Genomic DNA, 23,440 nt, shown 5'->3' on the forward strand with positions numbered 1-23,440 from the left:
CATCAGCAAACGTTTTGCATCACCTTGGTTCCGACAGTTCCAGAATCCATACAGAAAATTGGAATAGAGATCAACATAAACATCATTTCCGCCCTTTTTATTGCTCATGAAAACCACACATTGGATGTTGTACCACCTGAAGAGGTGGTGGTCCAGATTGCTGTACACACCGGTACCTCTAATACCCAGTAGCACGTCCTCTTGCACTGATGCATGCCTGTATTCGTCGTGGCATTCTATCCACAAGTTCATCAAGGCACTGTTGGTCCACAGTGTCCCACTTGTCAATGGCGATTCGGCGTAGATCCTTCAGAGTGGTTGGTGGGTCATGTCGTCCATAAACAGCCCTTGCTTATCTATCCCAGGCATGTTCGATGGGGTTCATGTCTGGAGAACATGCTGGCCACTCTAGTCAAGAGATGTCGTTATCCTGAAGGAAGTCATTCACAAGATGTGCACGATGGCGATGCGACTTGTCGTACATGAAGACGAATGCCTCGCCAATATGATGCTGATATGGTTGCACTATCGGTCAGAGGATGGCATTCACGTATCATACAGCCGTTACAGGGCCTTCCATGACCACCAGCGGCGTGCGTCAGCCCCACATAATGCCACCCCAAAACAACAGGGAACCTCCACCTTGCTGCACTCGCTGGACAGTGTGTCAAAGGCGGTGAGCCTGACTGGGTCGACTCCAAACATGTCTCTGACGATTGTCTGGTCGATGGCAAACGCAAAACTCATCAGTGAAGAGAACGTAATGCCAATCCTGAGCAGTACATTCGACATGTTGTTGGGCCCATCTGTACCACGCTGCATGGTGTCATGGCTGCAAAGATGGACCTCGCCATGGACGTCGGGAGTGAAGTTGCGCATCATGCAGCCTATTGCGCATAGTTTGAGTCATAACACGACGTTCTGTGGCTGCACAAATAGCATTATTCAAAATAGTGGTGTTGCTGTCAGGGTTTCTCCGAGCTATAATCCGTAGGTAGCGGTGATCCACTGCAGTAGTAGCCCTTGAGCGGCCTGAGCAAGGCATGTCATCGACAGTTCCTGTCTCTCTGTATCTCCTCCATGTCCAAACAACATCGCTTTATTTCACTCCGAGACACCTGGACACTTCCCTTGTTGAGAGCCCTTCCTGGCACAAAGTAGCAATGCGGACGCGATCGAGCCGCGGTATTGACCATCTAGGCATGGTTGAACTACAGACAACACAAGCCGTGTACCTTTTTCCTGGTGGAATGACTGGAACTGATCGGCTGTCGGACCCCCTCCATCTAATAGGCGGTGCTCATGCATGGTTGTTTACATCTTTAGGCGGGCTTAGTGACATCTCTGAACAGTCAAAGGGACTGTTTCTGTGATGCAATATCCACAGTCAACGTCTATCTTCAGGAGTTCTGGGAACCGGGGTGATGCTAAAACTTTTTTATTGTGTGTATTAGTGATCCTCGATGAAAGTAAGTCGTATGTAACTAGATACTCTGATGTGACTACCAATTCTGTAGCATTAATTAGAGATGGTAAGATTCACATAGGATTTAAATGGAGAGACGCTTGTTTTGGTCTCACAAAATGGCGGACTGCTCTGTTCCCTGAAGTCTGTCAATGACTGTTCTCAGCAATGGTAATGCCATCTCCCTTTGTTGTAACCTCCTTCTCTCGAACGAACGAAAAAAGATTAAGAGCAACTCCACCTAATAGGAGTTTCTGAAGGTGTGTGATGTTGAGGGCAGAAGGTGCATGTGCCTATTTGACGAAATATAACGTCAAAACATTCCACAAATCATTTCAAAAGACGGCATCCACACAGGCTGTCAACGGAATGGGTATCAGTGTCAAGACTCCACGAGAAGAAGGTTTTGACATTGGTCGAGGAGGCAGTATCGTCTTCTGCTAACGTCGAAAGTTAAACTGTTCTTGTTAAGCCCATTCAAGTTAGGCAGTGGATATTATGCTTTTGTTTCTTCTTGGTCTTTATTTTTGTTTGCTTTGTTTTTTTAGCACTTTGCGAAAGTTCTACGGAGTTTTATATATTTCTTCCTATGAGTGTTCTTCCACAAAAACGGTCACATACCAAAAACCGAAAAAAAACTGTTTACGTTTTACGACATTCGAACAAAGAAAAAGCCTACTCTATACATAAATAAGAGTAGGAATGAATGAAACAGTTTTCATTTACAAACTTCTTTAACAATGAAAAATTTATCGCTATTGAAGTAGAAAAATAAATGTAACATGTGTCTCTTCTAAATATTGTTTGATGTGTTTGTATGTATGTATTTTCTGACGCAAATAACTGTCTATTTTTGAAACGTCTGGATAACGTTTTTTCTATTGCTTCATCTCTCAGTAGACTGCCATAAAACTTCGTCAACACCATCCATTACGATTTTGCTTTGCCCTTTAATATACTTATCATTGATAGCAGCTCAATTCTGTATTCTGAGTTTTTGTATCATTGATGGTATCTGGTAAGCTCATTTTTTTCAGCTCAGTACTTGACTCAGCCAAGTGATGTTTGTGTTGAAATAATTTCTGGTGTGAGTAACGATTTAAAATTTTAACTCCTAGGTTGTGAATAAGAAATACTTTTACAATGATAATAGCTTAATTCTATATTCCAGCTTTTTGTATTAGTGACGGTATCTTGTAAGCTTATTTTTTTCCTCTTAGTATTTGACTAATTGAAGCGACGTTTGTGTTGAAGTTATTTCTGGTATGAGCTACGATTTAAAATTTAACTCCTAGGTTGTGAATAAGCCAAACTTTTACAATTACGTCGTCTTCAGTTCTGTTGACGGTCAGTGTGAAATGGCCTTAAGTTAAATGGCTTTTATTCTTAGTGTCACTTTATCTTGCTTGACAGGGAACAAATGGGGTGCTTCATTGCTTCCTCAGTTCAATTGGGTGGCAGGTGTGGTTGTGGGGGATGCACCGGCGAGTTTACTTTGCATGTGGACACACAACTTGGTACTTGTGACTAACACGGGTAATTTTTGTCATCGTGACTGTTTCGTCACATTTGTCCACCAGTCTGTGGATAGATATGTAGATGCATGCATGTTATAGTTTGACAACTGGGTTACACTTTCGTTTGCCAACTTGCTAACAAGCCCATGACAAAATTTTCCCTACGTTGTTATGTTTTGATAATTGTGTACGCATTGGTGACAAAATTGTTGCTCTTCGTATATTCTCCACTCCCCATTTGCCTTCCGACTATCGACTCAGTCACGCGTAAAGGAAGCAACGAGAAAGATTGGCCGTGGCGCGTATGCCACAGCACGTGACACTGCAGGTCTTACGAGTGCCAGCAACCGTGACTGGCAGGGAGCACGTAACTATTTTAGACGAGTTTAATAATTCTTGACAGCATGTTTCAATTCCTGCAGCTTCTCGACAGCACATGACAAAAGCAAGACCTTTAGTGGATATGTTTTCAGTTAGAAATTTATTTCCCTTGGGTACTGCACGGAGCGGAGCGTTCGCGAAGTGTGGCAGAAAAAGCCGACTAGTCTGACGTCACAAGTTCCTTGCAGGGCCCGTATATCTCGTTGGCCCCGCACACATCAGTCTTCTGAGTTCGCTCAGCAAGATTGTTGAGAAGGTGAGCCTCAAACACATCACTAGGCATTACATAACAAATCACATCCTGCAACCGGAGCAATTCGGTTTCAGGAATCACCACTCCACAACACAACAACTCTTATGGGTCGTCGCACATATAACACATGGCTTCAACATAAACAAAGGAACAGGGGTGGTGTTCCTGGACATAGAAAAAGCTTCCGACCATCTATGGCACAACATTCTCATTTGCAGACTCAGCGATGCAGGGTTCCCCGACGGGCTGGTGCGTCTCATACACACATACCTCACAGACAGGAGTTTCAACACCGATGTGCAGGGAAAACAATCAACACGCATGATATACATGTGAGAGTACCCCAAGGAAGCATCCTAGGGCCCCTGCTGTTTAACCTCTACATAAATGATCTCCCTACCACACACACAACACAACGATGGCAATCTACACTGACGACACTGCTATCCTCGCACAAGATTTGAAACCATCAAACATTACATCACGATTACAGACCGCACTCAGAGTGGCTGAGCCTTGGTTAGAGAAAAGGCGTGTTAGAGTAAACATCGACAAGTGCGAAGCCATTCTATTCACTCGAAGACCGAAGCAACTGTGGAAACATCGAGACTGCAGACCAATAACACTACTTGCACGCCCAATACGTTTCCGTGAGAAAGTCAAATACCTTGGTGTCTGGATGGACCAGAAATTACTCTGGGGGGACCACATACAACACATGACCAACAGAGCAAGCGCAAGGCTCAAACAGCTCTACCCTATGTTCAAAAGGCATAGCACACTGAACAGACGGGTGTCGAGGTCCATGTACATGACACTTATTCGACCCCTGATGATGTACACAGCCCTTGTCTGGGGATACGCTGCGCCCACATGCCTCCTCCGTCTGCAGATCATACAAAACAAGGTACACAAAATCATAAGCAATGCTCCACGATACACATGCATTGCTGATCTTCACCGGGAATACAGATTTGAGACTCTCACGGAGGTAATCCACAAACTCACCACAAGACTATACAGAAACTCTAGACATCTGCAGAACCCGTTCGTTCTGAATCTGTGGAACTACGACCACAACCGTAGATGGAAAAATAATAGACCAAAAAACATACTTGCAAGGACCTAAAATCTATGGTCAAGTACACGCAAACACAACAGTACAGGTAAGCTCCTGTTTATCCGCCACCATTACTGGATATCCAATTGGACCACACCTGTCGAAAAACTGGCACCACGCAGGGAAGCCGTACCATACATTACACCATGGGATGATCTATGGCCGATCTCTCACTAATATATAACGATCTTGACTGTTCCAGGAATGCAGCGGCTACAGCAAACTGGGATACATCGTCATCTCCTGCCACAGTAATGATGCATGATACCCACACTAACAAACCCAACCTTGCATGAACTATCGCAGCTAGTAAGCCACTACTGCTCTTACTACCCATCCCACTGTCGCAGAGGTTTCTTCCCTCGGCACGAGTCTTGGCACTTTTTTCCCTCTGCTCTTCAAATCACTACCCTCATTCGCGTTTCGTCCACAATCTATCACCTGATGGACCATGTTAATGCGCAATCTTACCCAGATGCACGGATAAAATCACAGCCCAGCATCCTGAGATCCACTGATTAGACTACTAACATGTTGAAGGAGGTGACAGTAGAACTTTTGGTTTGGTCACCACGTTGGTGCGGGCGTGGAGAGGCCCCATCTCTCTTTGTTTTTTAGATGCAAACACGGCATCAACGTCTTTCCAATCGTGACTGTGCATGAAGACGATAGCGATAATGATATTCATGTAGAAGAAGTGAAGAAAGGCCAGCATTTTTCGACAATGATTTGAAGAACTCTTCAGACATAACTATGTAAATTAAAGGAGGACCAGAAATAGGTCGCATAATATTTTGAAGTGCTAGGGAAAACTTATGTTCAGCTGAGACAGGCAATTTAAAGTTCGTTTTTTTTTTTGTATGTTACGGCAGGTAAAATGCAAAGTAATTCGTCTGAATGTTCAACAATAATATGAAAACATTAAAAAAAATTCTTTGGATGTTGTCAAATTTATGAAACAGTGTAAAAGTTTCCGCTTATTAGTTTGTCGCTCCATGTGGAATGAAGCTACTGTTCTTTCTTACGATATTTGATTTTACGTTTAATGCGTTCGTAAATAATGACCGTGTCGTCAAAGTCCATATCAACAAATACGCTTGGATTTCAAAACAGTTTAGTGACTCTCAACCTTTGCGGGCACACGTTGATGACGGAACGTGGCAGTGACCAAAATCACTAGCAGCTAGGCTGGTGCAAGTTTGGAATGCGTGTGGACTGTGGAGGCTACACGAATTGAAAACTTGGTTGAATTGCTTTGGCAACACTGTTCCAGAAAAGATGTATAGAATTGTAATTTTCACAATGTAGTTTTCAGTTTTGTGTTCCATCCGAATTGTATTGTACATTGGAGATGTAAATAAAAGTGCAGACACCCAATATAATGCCACCTCAACCTTAATGTCATTTGTGAAAGTCCTTGAATATGAGTGCAGTTCGACACTACGTTGTTGAGTGTTTATGGGCAGCAAGTTGTAGGTAGTCCTGCAGTGTTAACGGGGTTTGCTTCGAAACTGTAATTTAATTATTGCTCGTCATGGAGGAAACCAATCAAAATTCATGTCAGATGTAAGCATGTTAAGTCTAGAAAATTAATATTACTACTGAAATGCCCCGTTTAAAGTAAACAAATGGATCGGAACATCAGTGTTACTGGTGAAATTAGTTTCCAACTTCGTCTTTAAAATAGTTACTAATTATTATATCATATGTTAAAAAAGCTTTCCATTTCTAGATGTAATCGCTGTGCAGGGAAGTACATGTGTCCGCGGTGCAATATTTCGTTTTGCTCTGTCCAATGTTATCAGTCAGATACACATAGTGGGTGCTCTGAAACATTTTATAAGGAAAGTGTTCTACGGGAACTAAAACTGGAAAACGATGATCCTGAAGGGCAAAGAAAAATGCTGGAAATACTTTCTAGGATGCGAACGGAAGAACAGGATGAATTGGGTAGGTTTTTGCGCAGTTAATATGTTTTTATTATCAGATGGAAGAAAAGGTGTCATAGCAGTCGAATAAGACAGAAATAAGTGTAGAGCGAAGTGTTTTGAATGTTTGTGGAGAGCGTCGATTTATTTAAATAAACTCTTACGGCGCCTTTGCATCTAAGGATCATGTTTCCTTGTGCTACTGAAAAGCCCAAGTAAATAACAGTTTTTGTTGTATGATGCTTATTGAATCTTGAAGTGAATGTTAATCATTCTTCAATTATTTCGAAATCAAGTGTATTAATTGCCAGTTTATATAGTTGCTCACAAACCTAAAGTTCTGAACTCCACCTATGGCCTACCATGTTTGTAACAGTTATCTTTTCTGATTGTCAGTCTATAATTGTTATGAATAGCTCAGGGATACTTGTTTTCAATCGGTCTTTTAAACCCAACCACCTCACACTGTTGTTTCTTCTTTGTGCTTTACACACTTGCTGCTTTTTTACTTCATTGCCCTTTCCCACCCCTTATCCATTATCTAATCTCATTACACTGAATCTGTGCCATGTCCAAATTATTGTTCATTAGTTTATATTATATTGGCTATTGTATTATCTACTTACATGTTACCATTTCTGCCTTAATGTGCTGCTTCCTCAGGTGCTGTTATTACTGTGGGTAGGGTTACATTCACCACCATGGGAACACGTCATTCAATATGTAATAGCATGCTAGCCTGCAAAATAATGTTTCTTAGCAATGGATGCAAATTGAGCCACTGATCTATTTTTTCCTATTCTCTATTTACATACGGAGAACTGACCCAATAACTTTCTATTTTTGCTGCTCTCAGTAAAATTTTTGCAAAGATACTCTAAAAGAATTAAATAAAGATTAATGGGATTGTTAAACAATGCAAAACTGTGTCAACTGACTGATGATGTCATTAACGTGGTGTGGATACATGCTTCAAGGAACAACCAATGATGATTCTGTTACTATCAGTTTAAAAAAAAAATCAAGGAGACCTCAATGGTAATAGTGGTTTTGAAAGGGGATGTTCCTGTTATTAATGCTTTGAAGTATATTAAAAATTTGAAAATGTCAAATAAGCTTGGAAAAATAGATACTTCCATCAGAGATGTAATTGTAACTGTAGGATACAGATGATGTAAAACATAAATTTGTCATCCAATATTAATTTGCTTTGCCAATTCTCAATCAAAATATTACCTTCCACTTTAACCTAGACAAAAAAGTGTGCAAAACATAATGGCAATATCACTATCTTCAGTACATTTTAAGATGTCCACTAGACCTAAACTGTTCTAGTGTATAACACAATTTAAGGTACCACTCACAAGTGAACCTAATGATGTTGAACACAAGCGGTAAATAAAACTGCTGACACCAGGTGTGTGATGTATGCTGTTGTGTCTAGACAAGACAGCCTAGACACAATGAGAGGAAGCCGAAAGGCACGCACTTAAACTCACGCAGGCTGGCGTGAGGTCTGAAACAGGATACGTAATGAATACTATAAAGAAAAGTACGTAGCTTCTGGAATACTTAACATTGGTCTTGTTGATACAGTATTATCATCTCAATATAACTTGGTGATGGCGCCTTGCTAGGTCGTAGCATTGACTTAGCTGAAGGCTATGCTAACTATCGTCTCGTCAAATGAGAGCGTAATTGTCAGTGTGGCGTCGCTAGCAAAGTCAGCTGTACAACTGGGACGAGTGCTAGTACGTCTCTCTAGACCTGCCATGTGGTGGCGCTCGGTCTGCTATCACTGACAGTGGCGACACGCGGGTCCGGCGTATACTAATGGACCGCGGCCAATTTAAAGGCTACCACCTAGCAAGTGTGTCTGGCGGTGACACCACATATGCCATCACACTTCGAAGAAAACACCAATGTCATGCATTGTCAATCCACTCTTAAGTCCGTTGCATTGTGGAAACTGGTAAAAATGTAAATCTTGGTTCTTGCATTGCAGCTAGAAACAAATACACCATGTTATGAGTACACCACTGTATCTAATTTAAGACTAGGTGGACAATATTCTGACTACATTTTCAGGGTTTTGGTGATTTGGTCCAAGACTGAAATTACAACATAGCACAGATGTTATGTTTATCATTAATGTCACCATGTTAAAGTAATGCGAAAAGCTGTAAAAAAAGCTTCAAAAGTATATTTGTGCCTTGTGTGGTATAGACACTCCCAATAGACCTTAGAGGATAAAACTATGTCTTTCAGATGTAATGAGAGCTTTGTGAAAGACTTAATGCGGAACAAGTATTTTCAATAACCAAGTCCTACTTTTTTTAAAATTATGTGAAAAATGTGATGCAGGCATTTCTTTATGGTCAGTTATTGCTGTTCAATGTGAGTCATAATGCAGTAATATGTGCTGCTTTTTGCAGGTGATGCAGTTATTGTTGTCTAACTGAGTAACAAAGCAACAGCAGAACTGAATAATAAATTATTTGTGAAAGAAATTAACTAGTTTTGTACAAATGAGTTATCTTTAAAGAAAACAGCTTGTCCACTTTTATATCCTTGAAAGTACCGCATTATCAGTGAACATAATTTTTGATGTAAAGTATAGAAAGACAGAAACTGCAATTGAAAGAGAAATATAGCCCTGATAGAATGTTTGGTTTCCATTATTTTTGATGCAAGAATAACAGGGGTTAATTACTGTGATTGCCTCAGTAGATGATAGCTTTGTTTACTTGGCAGAGTTATGAGCCTTACAAAACAACCATATAGATGTCACTATCAACACAAAAACATTAGAAAAATAAAATCTGACAAACTAATGGGACCTCCAAGGGAATAAGGAATTTTGAACAGGAATGTTTGTAGGAAGAGATTTTCACTCTGCAGCGGAATGTGCACTGATATGAAACTTCCTAGCAGATTAAAACTGTGTGCCGGACCGAGACTCGAACTCGGGACCTTTGCCTTTCGCGGGCAAGTGCTCTGCCAACTGAGCTACCCAAGCACAACTCACACTCTGTCCTCACAGCTTTACATCTGCCAGTACCTTGTCTCCTACCTTCCAAACTTTACAGAAGCCCTCCTGCGAACCTTGCAGAACTAGCACTCCTGAAAGAAAGGATATTGCGGAGATATGGCTTAGCCACAGCCTTGGGGATGTTCCCAGAATGAGATTTTCACTCTGCAGTGGAGTGTGCGCTGATGTGAAACTTCCTAGCAGATTAAAACTGTGTGCCGGACTGAGACTCGAACTCGGGACCTTTGCCTTTCGCGGGCAAGTGCTCTGCCAACTGAGCTACCCAAGCATGACTCACGCCCCGTCCTCACAGCTTTACATCTGCCAGTACCTCGTCTCCTACCTTGGAAAGTAAATATATAAAGAAACGTATTTATCTGGAAACATCCCCCAGGCTGTGGCTAAGCCATGTCTCCGCAATATCCTTCCTTTCAGGAGTGCTAGTTCGCAGGAGAGCTCCTGTAAAGCTTGGGAGGTGGAAGACAAGGTACTGGCAGAAGAAAATTTGTGAGGACAAGGCGTGAGTCGTGCTTGGGTAGCTCAGTTGGCAGAGCACTTGCCTGGAAAAGGAAAAGGTCCCGAGTTAGAGTCTCAGTCCGGCACACAATTTTAATCTACTAGGAAGTTTCATATCAGCGTACACTCCGCTGCAGAGTGAAAATCTCATTCTGGGAACATCCCCAAGGCTCTGGCTAAGCCATGTCTCTGCAATATCCTTTCTTTCAGGAGTGCTAGTTCTGCAAGGTTCGCAGGAGAGCTTCTGTAAAGTTTGGGAGGTAGGAGACGAGGTACTGGCAGATGTAAAGCTGTGAGGACGGGGCATGAGTCATCCTCGGGTAGCTCAGTTGGAAGAGCACTTGCCCGCGAAAGGCAAAGGTCCCAAGTTCGAGTCTCGGTCCGGCACACAGTTTTAATCTACTGGGAAGTTTCATATCTGCGCACACTCCGCTGCAGAGTGAAAATCTCATTCTGGAAACATCCCCAAGGCTGTGGCTAAGCCATGTCTCCGCAGTATCCTTTCTTTAAGGAGTGCTAGTTCTGCAAGGTTCGCAGTAGGGCTTCTGTAAAGTTTGGAAGGTAGGAGACGAGGTACTGGGAGATGTAATGCTGTGAGGACGGGGCGTGAGTCGTGCTTGGGTAGCTCAGTTGGCAGAGTACTTGCCCACGAAAGGCAAAGGTCCCGAGTTCTAGTCTTGGTCCGGCACACAGTTTTAATCTGCTAGGAAGTTTCAGGAATGTTTGTGTTTTTAACAGTTTCAAACATGTTAAAAACTTGAAAATAGCAAACCATAGTAAGATAGGCTTTCCCACAACGTTAAGAGCACTGGAGCCCAGTATATTTTCAGTAGTGAAGATAAGATCCTGTTATTAGCCAACAGTGGGGTATACAAAATTACATGTTCGGATTGTGACAAGTTTTACATCGGCCAGTCTGGCATAGACATAGCATCTATGCTGCCTGAACATGAACTCAGCTAGAGGTTGCAGAATTCTGACTACACATTTGCTGAGGATGTACTGAGTGATGGTCACAACTACCAGCCAGAGTCCCAAGCCCTTCACTTAGCAAACAAAGGCCAAAAACTCAAGTCTGCTGGAAGCCCTGGAAGTCATCTAGCTCACAGTCCAGATCTAATCTTGAATAACCAGACACAGCTTAACACTTCCTCTCTCCTAAACTTCACATAATCCTCTTAATTTTTCATTATTTCCCACACTGTCTGTTGCTACATATTCCCCCATTTTCATTTATTCATCGAGTTCTTTTATTTTATTGAAGTGCTGTATGTAATACATATAGACTGTCGTTAAGTCTTCCTTTAACTGGTACTTATATAACTTTCCATGTTTAATACCTCTTGAAGTTGTCTTACCAAGTACTATTTTTATTTTACTTGTTTCATTTATTTAATCCAAACTGTTATGAAGACACAATTTCGAGTATAGTTTTAATGTTTTTCCTGCTTGCTCTGTTTTAATTTGTATATTGTTCATCATTTTACTTTTTAAAATGCAGTATCACCACACTCTCAAAGATGCATTTACTGTATGTTCCTTCACACTGCTCCATTTTCCTGCATTTATTCATTTCTGTCTTATCTTATTGATATTGCATAAGTTCCTGACATAATCTGTAGTTACATTGATATTTCTTTCTTTTAATTGGTTTTTGTATCACTCTTCATATTTTATACCTCTTGAAGTAGCCTTAACAGGTACTAATTTTATATTATTTTATTGGTTATGCTTATTAATACAGGGTGTACATAAAGTCCTGGAACACTTTCAATTATTTATTGCACAAGAACTAAACATTGTACAGATGTCATACATATCGCATTTTGAAGAGAAACTCTGAAAGCTTTTTATACAAACATTTGATATGCTAACCATGGGTGACCCAGCAAGCGTCAGTGCGGTAATCGAATTCTTGCCATAGCCATCCCAGCACGGCATCGTCGACTGTGACAGTAGCTTCCCGTATTCTCTCCCGGAGTTCTGCTACATCACGTGGTAGAGGTGGTACATACACCAGATCTGGTGATTGGGGAGGCCATTTCATGAAAGAAAGCTCGCTCTGCACCTGAATTCGCCATGTTTTCTGACTGTCGGCATATTACCAAACTACGCCGTGGCAGTATAAATGAAAAATAGCTTTCAGAGTTTCTCTTTAAAATGATGTATGTATGATATCTGTACAATGTTTGGTTCTTGTGCAATAAATAATTGAAAATGGAGTTGGGTTGTTTGGGGGAGGAGACCAGACAGCGAGGTCATTGATCTCATCAGATTAGGGAAGGATGTTGGCTGTGCCCTTTCAAAGGAACCATCTCGGCATTTGCCTGGAGTGATTTAGGGAAATCACAGAAAACCTAAATCAGTTACATTGCATTGCCACCACACTGCTAGATGTTATTTACTGTACATTTCTGCTCCAATCTAGATGTGTAACTTCTTTTTCTATGTCATTTTAGCATCTTTAGTGACAATTGGCAGTAAATGTCTGAAGATGGTCTTGTAAGCCAAAAGCAAGTTAACACAATAAAAGAAATACTGTAGAACAAAAGCAAACTAGCACTTTTTACTTATTATTAGGATAATATGGGTTTGATCATAGTAGCGTAAATAAAAAATTTTCATGACACATTTGTTAGCTTCGCCAACTAAGAACCAAATTGTCATCTTCCAGCATAACTCAGGCCTTGGGCTACACACTACAGATCACTCACCACAATCTTAAATAACAAAAATAGCTTCCTATCATTGTTGTGATACATGTTAGCATCATTATCTCTCATCCAACTGTCACGTTCCATTGTAACCTAGTTCTCAGGTTATGCTACAGATCATTTGCGTGACTGCAGTCACATAAAAAATCTACCTCTAGGTCTTGTGTACAACACAATTCAAAACACTGTTCTCCTCAATGGATCACCATCTCCACCAGTAATTCTAGCTAACAACATGATCTAAGCCACCATCCACAAGAAATAGATGACACATTACAAACAAAATGTATATAGGCATTCACTACTAAAACATATAAATAAAAACATACCAGACTTCATGTACAGGGTTATTACAAATGATTGAAGTGATTTCATAAATTCACTGTAGCTCCATTCGTTGACATATGGTCACAACGCACTACAGATACGTAGAAAAACTCATAAAGTTTTGTTCGGCTGAAGCCGCACTTCAGGTTTCTGCCCTCCAGAGCGCTCGAGAGCGCAGTGAGACAAAATGGCGACAGGAGCCGAGAAAGCGTATGTCGTGCTTGAAATGCACTCACATCAGTCAGTCATAACAGTGCCACGACACTTCAGGACGAAGTTCAACAAAGATCCACCAACTGCTAACTCCATTCGGCAATGGTATGCGCAGTTTAAAGCTTCTGGATGCCTCTGTAAGGGGATATCAATGGGTCGGCCTGAAGTGAGCGAAGAAACGGTTGAACGCGTGCGGACAAGTTTCACGCGTAGCCCGCAGAAGTCGACGAATAAAGCAAGCAGGGAGCTAAATGTACCACAGCCGACGGTTTGGAAAATCTTACGGAAAAGGCTAAAGCAGAAGCCTTACCGTTTACAATTGCTACAAGCCCTGACACCCGATGACAAAGTCAAACGCTTTGAATTTTCGGCGCGGTTGCAACAGCTCATGGAAGAGGATGCGTTCAGTGCGAAACTTGTTTTCAGTGATGAAGCAACATTTTTTCTTAATGGTGAAGTGAACAGACACAATATGCGAATCTGGGTGGTAGAGAATCCTCACGCATTCGTGCAGCAAATTCGCAATTCACCAAAAGTTAACGTGTTTTGTGCAATCTCATGGTTTAAAGTTTACGGCCCCTTTTTCTTCTGCGAAAAAAAATGTTACAGGACACGTGTATCTGGACATGCTGGAAAATTGGCTCATGCCACAACTGGAGACCGACAGCGCCGACTTCATCTTTCAACAGGATGGTGCTCCACCGCACTTCCATCATGATGTTCGTCATTTCTTAAACAGGAGATTGGAAAACCGATGGATCGGTCGTGGTGGAGATCATGTTCAGCAATTCGTGTCATGGCCTCCACGCTCCCCCGACTTAACCCCATGCCATTTCTTTCTGTGGGGTTATGTGAAAGATTCAGTGTTTAAACCTCCTCCACCAAGAAACGTGCCAAAACTGCGAGCTCGCATCAACGATGCTTTCGAACTCATTGATGAGGACATGGTGCGCCGAGTGTGGGAGGAACTTGATTATCGGCTTGATGTCTGCCGAATCACTAAAGGGGCACATATCGAACATTTGTGAATGCCTAAAAAACCTTTTTGAGTTTTTGTATGTGTGTGCAAAGCATTGTGAAAATATCTCAAATAATAAAGTTATTGTAGAGCTGTGAAATCGCTTCAATCATTTGTAGTAACCCTGTACATAACATATGACATAAACTTCTAAAAATACACCAGTGGCATACATTGTTCACTAGATCTGAGTTATGGCCATCTTTAAACAATTGAAGATCCAGGATGGAATAATGAACTCGACATCTCTACTATACATACTGCTAAAGTATGGTATGAGAAGGTAACTGAAAGAAATGTGGAGTGAGAGGAACAGAAATGACATTTTTATTCAAAGGCAGTAATTACACTGAAGTCAGTGTAATTCAGGTGGTCCCTTAGACATAACAAAAGGCAGGACATCATTCTTAATAAGGTGTGTAACCACCAAGGATGCCAAGGAATTCTCTATGTCACGTTTTCATGCTGGCCACATGTTTGGTAAGGGGTTTTGGTGACAGGGTGTTCCATTTGTTGATCAGCACGATTGACAACTTCTGCGTTGTTGTTGTTGTTGTTGTTGCATGAGGACATGCTGCAGTACATCTCCCCAATGCATCCAAATTGTGCTTGATGGGATATAAGCTGGGGGAATGGGCAGCAGTCCAGTCCAATTGCTGAATATCCTCTTGTTCCAAGAACTTTTCCACCCGCACTGTTGGATGTATTTGCACATTGTGATCCACTAAAATGAAGTCAGGACCGAATGTATCCCTGAAAAGATGTACATGGGGAAGGACTACAGCGTCACAATAATGTTGACTGGTGAGCATATTGTGTTCAAAGATTTGGAGGTCAGTATGCCCGTGCAGCATTATGTGTCCGCACACCGGAACACCTGGATCACTAAAACAGTTATGTTTCACGATGTTCCTGGGTACATTATATACCCCGTATGGTAAGAGGTGGGATAATGTAATGCACCCAGGAGCACAATCATTTTTTGGCCTCGGTGACAAATGGGGAGGCATAATGCTGCATGGGCATAATGACCTCAAGATCTCTGAATGTGGTACATTCACCCATCAGTGATATTAATATTGCGACACTAGTAATTCCCCATGTGCTTCTTTGCAGATGTGCATTCGGCCCTGACTTAATTTTAATGAATAACAATGTGCAACTGCATGAAACAGTGCAGGTGGAGCAGCTATTGGAACGAGATGATGTCCTTTGAATGATCTGGCCTTATAATTCCGCTGACTTAAATCGTATCAAACACATGAGGGATGCATTGAGGAGATGTAATACAGCACATACACATGCCCCAACAACTATCCAGCAGTTGTCAACCTTGTGGCCAGCATGAAAGCAGGTTGCAGAGCATGTATTGTTGTCCATGGTGATCACACACACTATTAAGAATGATGTCCTCTCTTTGCAGTATCCAGGGAACCGTCATGAATCACATTGACTTCAGTGTGATTATTGTCTCTGAATAAAAGTGTCATTTCTGTTTGTCTCATTACATATTTCTGTCATTTACCTTCTGTACTACATTGTAGTAGTTCTTTCTACGCATGGTCGTAGTTTCATTGAGCTGCATTACTTAGCAGTGACACATCATGCAAACATTGTTTTTGTCCTTAAGTTTTGCACACCAGTGTATTTTGAGGTAACTCCTCCCTTAGACAAAAAGCTTTCACTGTTCAAAATGAATGCTGGAAAGATGTATAGGGTTCACACACCTTGCATCTTGTAGATACCTGTTTAAGTCGTCGTTAATACTACCACAGCCTAATGTTACATTTTTTTCACTAAATACTTTATAGTCATACAGAAATGGGTCTTTTTATCTGTTTATGTGCAGTATATTACGTACATTTTTCTATGTTTAAGGTCAACTGCTGATCTCTGCACCAAACGTTGATCCTATGCAGGGTTTCCTATATCTAGTACTGTTATCAATCCAAGCATAAATACAGAAAAAGAAGAAATAGTAAACAGAGTCCTCAAAAGTATCACTGACTTGTTTTCTGCAAATGACCTCATCTTTAATTTTAAAAAGACACAATGTATTCAGTTATGCACTTCTAGGCGTGCTCCACCAGTGATAAGTTTAACGAATACTGAGGAAATAATAAATAGGATGGAAAATTCAAAATCCTTTAGTATCCATATTGATGAGAACTTAAATTGGAAAATGCACATTTTGGAACTTCTAAAACAACTTAGTTCAGCCACATTTGCACTTAGAATCATTGCAAATCTTGGAGAGTAAGTTGACATATTTTCATTCAGTAATGTCATATGAAGTAATTTTCTTGGGTAACTCATCTTTAAGAAAGAAAGTTTTCATTGTGCAAAAATGTTCTGTTAGAAAATTATGTGGTGCTCACCAGTGATCATCTTGTAGACATGTGTTCAAGGAGTTTGGCATTCTGACTACTGCTTCACACTATACTTATATCCGCCTAGAAGTTTGTTGTAAACAATCCAATACAGTTCAAAAAGAACAGTGATGTACATAATTACAATACCGGAAGGAGAAATGAAACAATGGAAAGTCCAGGACGGAATCGCCATATAGCAGAGATGCTGAGTCACAGATAGGCACAACAAAAAGACTGTCACAAATAATAGCTTTCGCCAGTAAGTCTCCGTCAGAATTAGATGGCAAACACACACGCACACACACACACACACACACACACACACACACACACACACACACAAACGCAACTCACACATACATGACCGTAGTCTCAGGCAACTGGTCATGTGTATGTGAGTTGCGTTTGCTTGAGTGTGTATGTGTGTGTTTGCTGTCTACTTCTGACAAAGGCCTTACCGGCCAAAAGCTACTATTTGGGACAGTCTTTTTGTTGAAACTTCCTGGCAGATTAAAACTGTATGCCGGACCAAGACTAGAACTCGGGAACTTTGCCTTTCGCGGGCAAGTACTCTACCATCTGAGCTACCCAAGCACGACTCGCGCCCTGTCCTCACAAATTTACTTCTGCCAGTACCTCGTCTCCTACCTTCCAAACTTTACAGAAGCTCTCCTGCAAACCTTGCAGAACTAGCCCTCCTGAAAGAAAGGATATTGCGGAGACATGGCTTAGCCAGAGCCTGGGGGATGTTTCCAGAATGAGATTTTCATTCTGCAACGGAGTGTGCACTGATATGAAACTTCCTGGCAGATTAAAACTGTGAGCCGAACCGAGACTCGAACTCGGGACCTTTGCCTTTCGCGGGCAAGTGTTCTAGCAATTTTGGAAATTGGAATTTCGTGTTACACCCATCTCTCTTACATCCTTTTTTTTTATATCATTATGGTCTCCACGTGTGTGGATAGTTAGCTTTGACCTGTTTAGTGATTTAACATAGGACCAAAACTTACTGGGATTTTTTGTCATATTGTTAAATAGAATTTTACTGCATGGAAACTTGCTGGCGGGCTAATAAAGTTTATATTTTATTTACATCTTGTACATAACAGCTAATTTACTTTATTGAGTGAGGCTGTGCGTTTCTCATCATCTGTTCTGGGTGTGTGTACAGACTCAGATGATGAACGTGATCTCAGTGAACGACTTGAAGGTGTGGACTTAGATGATGCTGATTCTGTGTGGAAGTGTCTCACAGAATGCGAGCGACAAGAATTTGAAGCTCTTGTAAGAGAAGGCGATATTACAGATGTCTTGCCACTCTGGGAACCTTGGTGGACTTACAGGTAAGTCTTTTACAGTTGGGAAAAATGGTAACCTCTGTGTATAAAAGAAATTCTTAAGCCTCTAATGTAAAATCTTGAGTAAAGCCAAATACCTGTGATATAGAAGAGGTGATGAGTAGTGGCTAGTCACATATAAAATGTAGTTGAACGCTGTACCTCAGCTTTTTTTCTTAGAAAACAGCGAGAGAGAGATGTGGAGTTTTCTGTCTGTCCTGTGAGTGTTTCAGAAAAGCTGATGGGTAGTATGACCCAGGCAGCTTGGATTGCAAAACGGCTATTGAAATCAGCCCGTTTGTATTGAGTAGTAAGCTGTGACTGGGTATATCACATTGCTCCTGACCACAGTTTTGTAGTGGCAATTCATGAGAGTAGACAGGTGGTTAGTGTATCATGGTCATATTCGTGTAAAAATGTATGCAGTAATTACAGAAGTTGATATATGACATGGCTGTTACGAAAACACCAAAATGAAGGAGGCCACCACATAGAACCAGGTGAAACAGGCACAAGAGATAATCTTGACATTGTAAAATGTGTCTAGGCTCTTGGTCCAAACCAGGAATATATTATCAGTTAATCTGAACCAGATGACAGGTTTATGATTTTGTGTGGCTAGGAAGGTGAGGATGCTCTGCAATTACCTATGCTTGTACCATGGATCAGATTATATAGTTCATTAGCTAATGTTTCATAGATCATATTCACAATAAACATTGTCAGCTGAATTAATGAATGTTCATTCAGGGTGGCTATTTTGAGGCGGAGATAGCTGATATCCTTCCCATCTTTGCCCTATCTGAGATTGTGCTTCATCTCTAATGAACTTGTAGTTGATTGGTCATTAAGCCATTATCTTCATTTCTTTTCCCAATGGAACTGCTTCATTGAAAACACAGAATCAAATCTAATTAGTACACCTAAAGACACAAAATGGGACTAGAATTAGTGGGACATGGTGATTTCTCTCCACAAATGGAGTCCAGTTATAAACTAGTTTTCAGTTGCAGATCAGTGGTTTTTTGAGAATTCAATATGAAAAGAAAGACACATAAAGCTAAAGTATTACGAACTTAATGTGACAAATTTTCACACGTGTTTATTATGGGTTCAAGTCAGAAAGTGGAGTAAAGGGTTGTGCCAGCTAGGGTCTTTTCCTCTACAGTACATGGATTGGCATCTCATCAGTTTTGCGTAGGTAATGGAGATGTAGTTTTAAATAGAGATGAAAATAAAGGTGATGGATTTTGAGTTGAGTACCATTCCAGTCAGGGTGTTCTTTGCAGGCGACACACAGTTTTTGGGATTCTGAGAGACCTGTGAGAAGTGGGTGACTAGTCACCAACAAATTGAAGGTTGGCATCATTAATGTTATGATGCTGCATGGGAAAGCAGAGGAGCAGATCAACTTTGGGGAGTGTAGAAATTTGTGACTTAGTGAAGTCAAATGGAAGGGAAGAGGAAGAGGAAGGAGGAAAATGAGGAAAGGATACACACTTTCTTGACGTGGCAGATGAGAGGCCAAAAATGGAATGAGTTTAATAGAAATACCATCCGTAGAAGAATACGTGGAAGATGTGGAATATACAAGTGGTAGGATGGTGATGATACAGATGAGCACAAGTAGTGAGGCGAAGGGCTTCATCCAAGTATGTGCACCATGGAAAGGAAATAAAGTGGAGACCGTCGAGAAATTCCTAAAAAAATTAAAGACTGAAATTACAAATGTGGAAACGATAGTGACGAATGGCGTAAATGCCCAGTTGGGAAAGGAAAGACAAGAGAAAATGAGGAAGGAGAGAAACTGGTTGATTTTTGTGAAAAACCAGGTTTGATTGAGGGCAGCATGTGATTCAGGCAGAAAAACAGCTAAAAGATAACAGGGTATTGGTGGGAAGAGAGAAGCATGAAGATGCTCATTGACTACTTCCTGACGGAAAATCAAAATCGTAGACAACTGATAGATGTAACTGTACTTCTGGGAGAAGCTTTAGATGGAGACCATCAGGTAATGGTTCAAAGATGAGGGTGGGGAAAATAGAAGGAATAAAAGCAGGAAGGCAGAAGAAAATAAAAGTGTGGAAACTAAAATATAGGAAGGTACAAGAAAAGCTCAAGGGTTAATTAAGCTTAAAATCCAAAGCACTGAATGTAGGAGAAGAGTGTGGTAGGTTCAAAGATGTATTTGAAAGCTCTGCGGAGAACAGTAGTGGCAGAATGTCTGGCAGGGCAAGGAGACACATTGATAGAATGAGTAGGTGAAGGAAGCAATAAAAGACAAGGAGAAAGCATAGTATAAATGGAACAGGGATAAAAAGGAAGAAAGAAAATCGAAATACCAGGAAAGTAAAAAGAAGTGTAAAAAAGTGGTATTGGAAGAAAAGAGGAAATGCTGGGAGGAATTCACATGTAAATTGAAAAAGTATGTTACTAGATGAACAGCTAATAATGCAACTGGAAGTGATAAGGAAAAGATGGAAAGTACTTTGACAAATTACTAAATGTGAGAAACAGCAGAGAATTGGAAAATTGGAATAGAATATGGCAGAGAGACCTGGGGCTGGAAGAAGAGAAAAATATGATATTACAGTGTTAGAAATAGAACTGGCACGGAGAAGAATAAAAATGGGAAAACACCTGGGATAGATGAAGTGGGTGCAGAGATGATAAAGGCAGTTGTACCTACCAGGCTACAATGGTTAAGAAGACTGCTAAGATGCATATGGATTCACAAATGTGTGCCTGAAGAATGTGGAATGGGAATAATAATTCCAGTGTTCAAGAATGGAGACAGAAAAGTATGTGGTAATTACTGAGTGATCGCACTCATATCACAAGCAGCAGAAAAAAAGATAGATAGAAAAAGTTGAAGAGCAGTTAGTAGAGGAGCAGTGTGACTTTCAACAAAGATAAACAGTGGACCCAAGCTTTGGTATGAGACAGTTGATGAAAAGTCATAGGGGGTATAGAAAAGACCTGGTGATAACATTTCGTGACTTGGTGAAGGCATACCACTATGTCTCAAGAGAAAAGATCTGGGGAACCTTGAGCTGGAAAACAAACGATTGAAATTCTTGAATCAATGTATGACAAAAGCTTCAGCTGTACCCAGATAAAGTTCAGAGAACTAATTGGTTTAAGAATGTTATGGGGTTGAGACAAGGAAGTACGGTGTCACCTTTATTATGTATAATGGTGATGGATGAAATCATGAGAGGGACAAAGGAAGCACTTAGAGGAAGGCAGATGAAGTTATTGCTATTTGCTGATGTCATTGTGGTGTGGAGAACCAACAGTAATGATGTAAAAGAGCAAATAGACATCTTAAATGAAAAACAATCAAGAAGCAGGGAATTAAATACAGTGGAAAAAAACAAGGTGGTGGTAACCACAGGAGAGAAAGAAGGCAAAGGGTGAATTAATATTTAAGGATTGGATACTGAAATTGTGGATGAGAAATGTGATAATGCAGACTGCGAGAACAGCAGCAGAAGTTAGGAAAAGAATACAGCGGAGCAATCCATTTTGCCAATGTGTGAGGGGCTTAGTCTGGTGAAGGGAGATGCCAATGAAGTGTAAGGAATATCTGTACAAGACATACTTTATACCCATGCTGACATATTCATCGGAGACCTGAACAGTGACAAGAAGAGAGGACAGTAGAAACCAAGCAGGTGAAATGAAATTCCTAAGAAATATGTTATGGAATACAAGGAGAGACAGAGTGAGAAATGAAGATGTTATGAGTGAAATTTGGGTAGAAAAGTGTTGTGACTCGCCGATCTTTCAAAGTGCCGCCACGCAGTTACGCGCGTCCTCTACATGCGGCGCTGTTTGCCAGCCATGCAGCAGCAGCACCACCTAAGCGGCCAGCCAGCCAGCGGCCGCTAGACTCGGACTCAGTTATGCTTTGACTGTTAAAGTGTACACACGTCTTACTCTGTTTACTTGATCTGTGACTTTCATGTATTGCGTCTTCCTTGAAATATATTTGTTCAACTTGAAGTTATAACAATTGGCGACGAGGTAGTGATTTTTCTTTTACATCGTTGACCCACATGTTTCCATGGCTACTTTAGAGCAACTATTGCAAGGTCTCATAGAACAGCAATCGCTTCTCACAAATGCGATTCGTGATTTCGGTGCGATATCAAATGTGGGGCGTCTCTCGTCGTTGTCTCTACATCCTTTTCCTCCTTACGACGAGACGGCGGAAGACTGGTCTGATTACGAAAAATGCCTTCGACAGCACTTCTTGGCATTTCATGTCGCAGACGAACAAACATGTAAGTCTCTGTTCCTTTCATGGATTTCACCTCAAATGTATCGGTTGTTGTCACAATTGGTTCCTTTGAAAGCTCCTGTGTCTTTGTTCTTTGCTGAAATGTGCTCACTTCTGTCCATCTATTTTCAAAAGCAAATGCATATGGTAGCCTCTCGTGTTGCCTTTTATCATTGTCAAAAACAACTGAATCAATCCTATCATGCTTGGGCTGCTGAACTTCACGGCCTCAGTAGAAAGTGTCAATTTGTTACTGAAGTTCACAAAGAATCCTACGCCGATTCCATGGTACGGGATGCTATTATCCGATCGGCGCCCGACAAAGAAGTTAGGCAACATGCCCCTCAGTTGGCAAATCCGACTCTAGATGAAGTCCTATCCATCGCTCAGTCTATTGAAATTTCTCACGCCGCTGGAGTGCAAATAGAGGCATGGGGTGACGTCGGGGAAATACAACCTCTGTGCGATGTTGACGAAGCATGTGGCGTGTCCCCGCCGCCCGACGTGGCCGCATTACGCTCCCATGCGCAGCCTCGGCCTAACTGTAAACAAACCTCTAAGAAACTGCAGCAAAACCCACGGCAACTTCCTTCATGTCCACGGTGTTTTACGAAACATTCATGAGAAGATTGTCCACAACGTTGGGCCGTGCGTCACAAATGCAAAAAAAAAAAGGGTCATGTGTCATCCGTTTGCAAATCCGACCGCATACATGATGTTCATGAACATGACGCTGATTCTGATTCTGTGTTGTCTGTCAATTGTACTTCTTCCCTTTCAGGGAAGTTATTCCTCACTGTCCAAATACTTGGTTGAGATGTTTGTATGCAGGTGGATACTGGTTCTGCTGCCACTGCCATCAGTTCTCAGACGTATCTTCATTTGGGTTCTCCAATCCTGTCACCTGTCACTAGGCAATTACAGACTTACAATAAACAGCGCAGTGGTTAGACACTGGACTCG

The 23,440-nt window shown here is 41.3% G+C and overlaps 1 protein-coding gene across 1 annotated transcript in view; it reads left to right on the forward strand.

The window, feature by feature from the left end:
• Nucleotides 1–5,819: 5,819 nt before the first annotated feature.
• The window catches only part of LOC124612628 (zinc finger HIT domain-containing protein 2), a 49,003-nt gene continuing 31,382 nt past the window's right edge, over nt 5,820–23,440 (forward strand). Inside the window, exons 1-3 of the mRNA XM_047140924.1 lie at nt 5,820–6,302; nt 6,469–6,686; nt 18,027–18,198. Coding sequence (XP_046996880.1) covers nt 6,271–6,302; nt 6,469–6,686; nt 18,027–18,198 — 422 coding nt within the window. The 5' untranslated portion in view covers nt 5,820–6,270. The remainder of the gene's footprint in view (nt 6,303–6,468; nt 6,687–18,026; nt 18,199–23,440) is intronic.

The sequence above is a fragment of the Schistocerca americana genome, chromosome 4, assembly GCF_021461395.2.
Source record: "Schistocerca americana isolate TAMUIC-IGC-003095 chromosome 4, iqSchAmer2.1, whole genome shotgun sequence".
Taxonomy (NCBI): domain Eukaryota; kingdom Metazoa; phylum Arthropoda; class Insecta; order Orthoptera; family Acrididae; genus Schistocerca; species Schistocerca americana.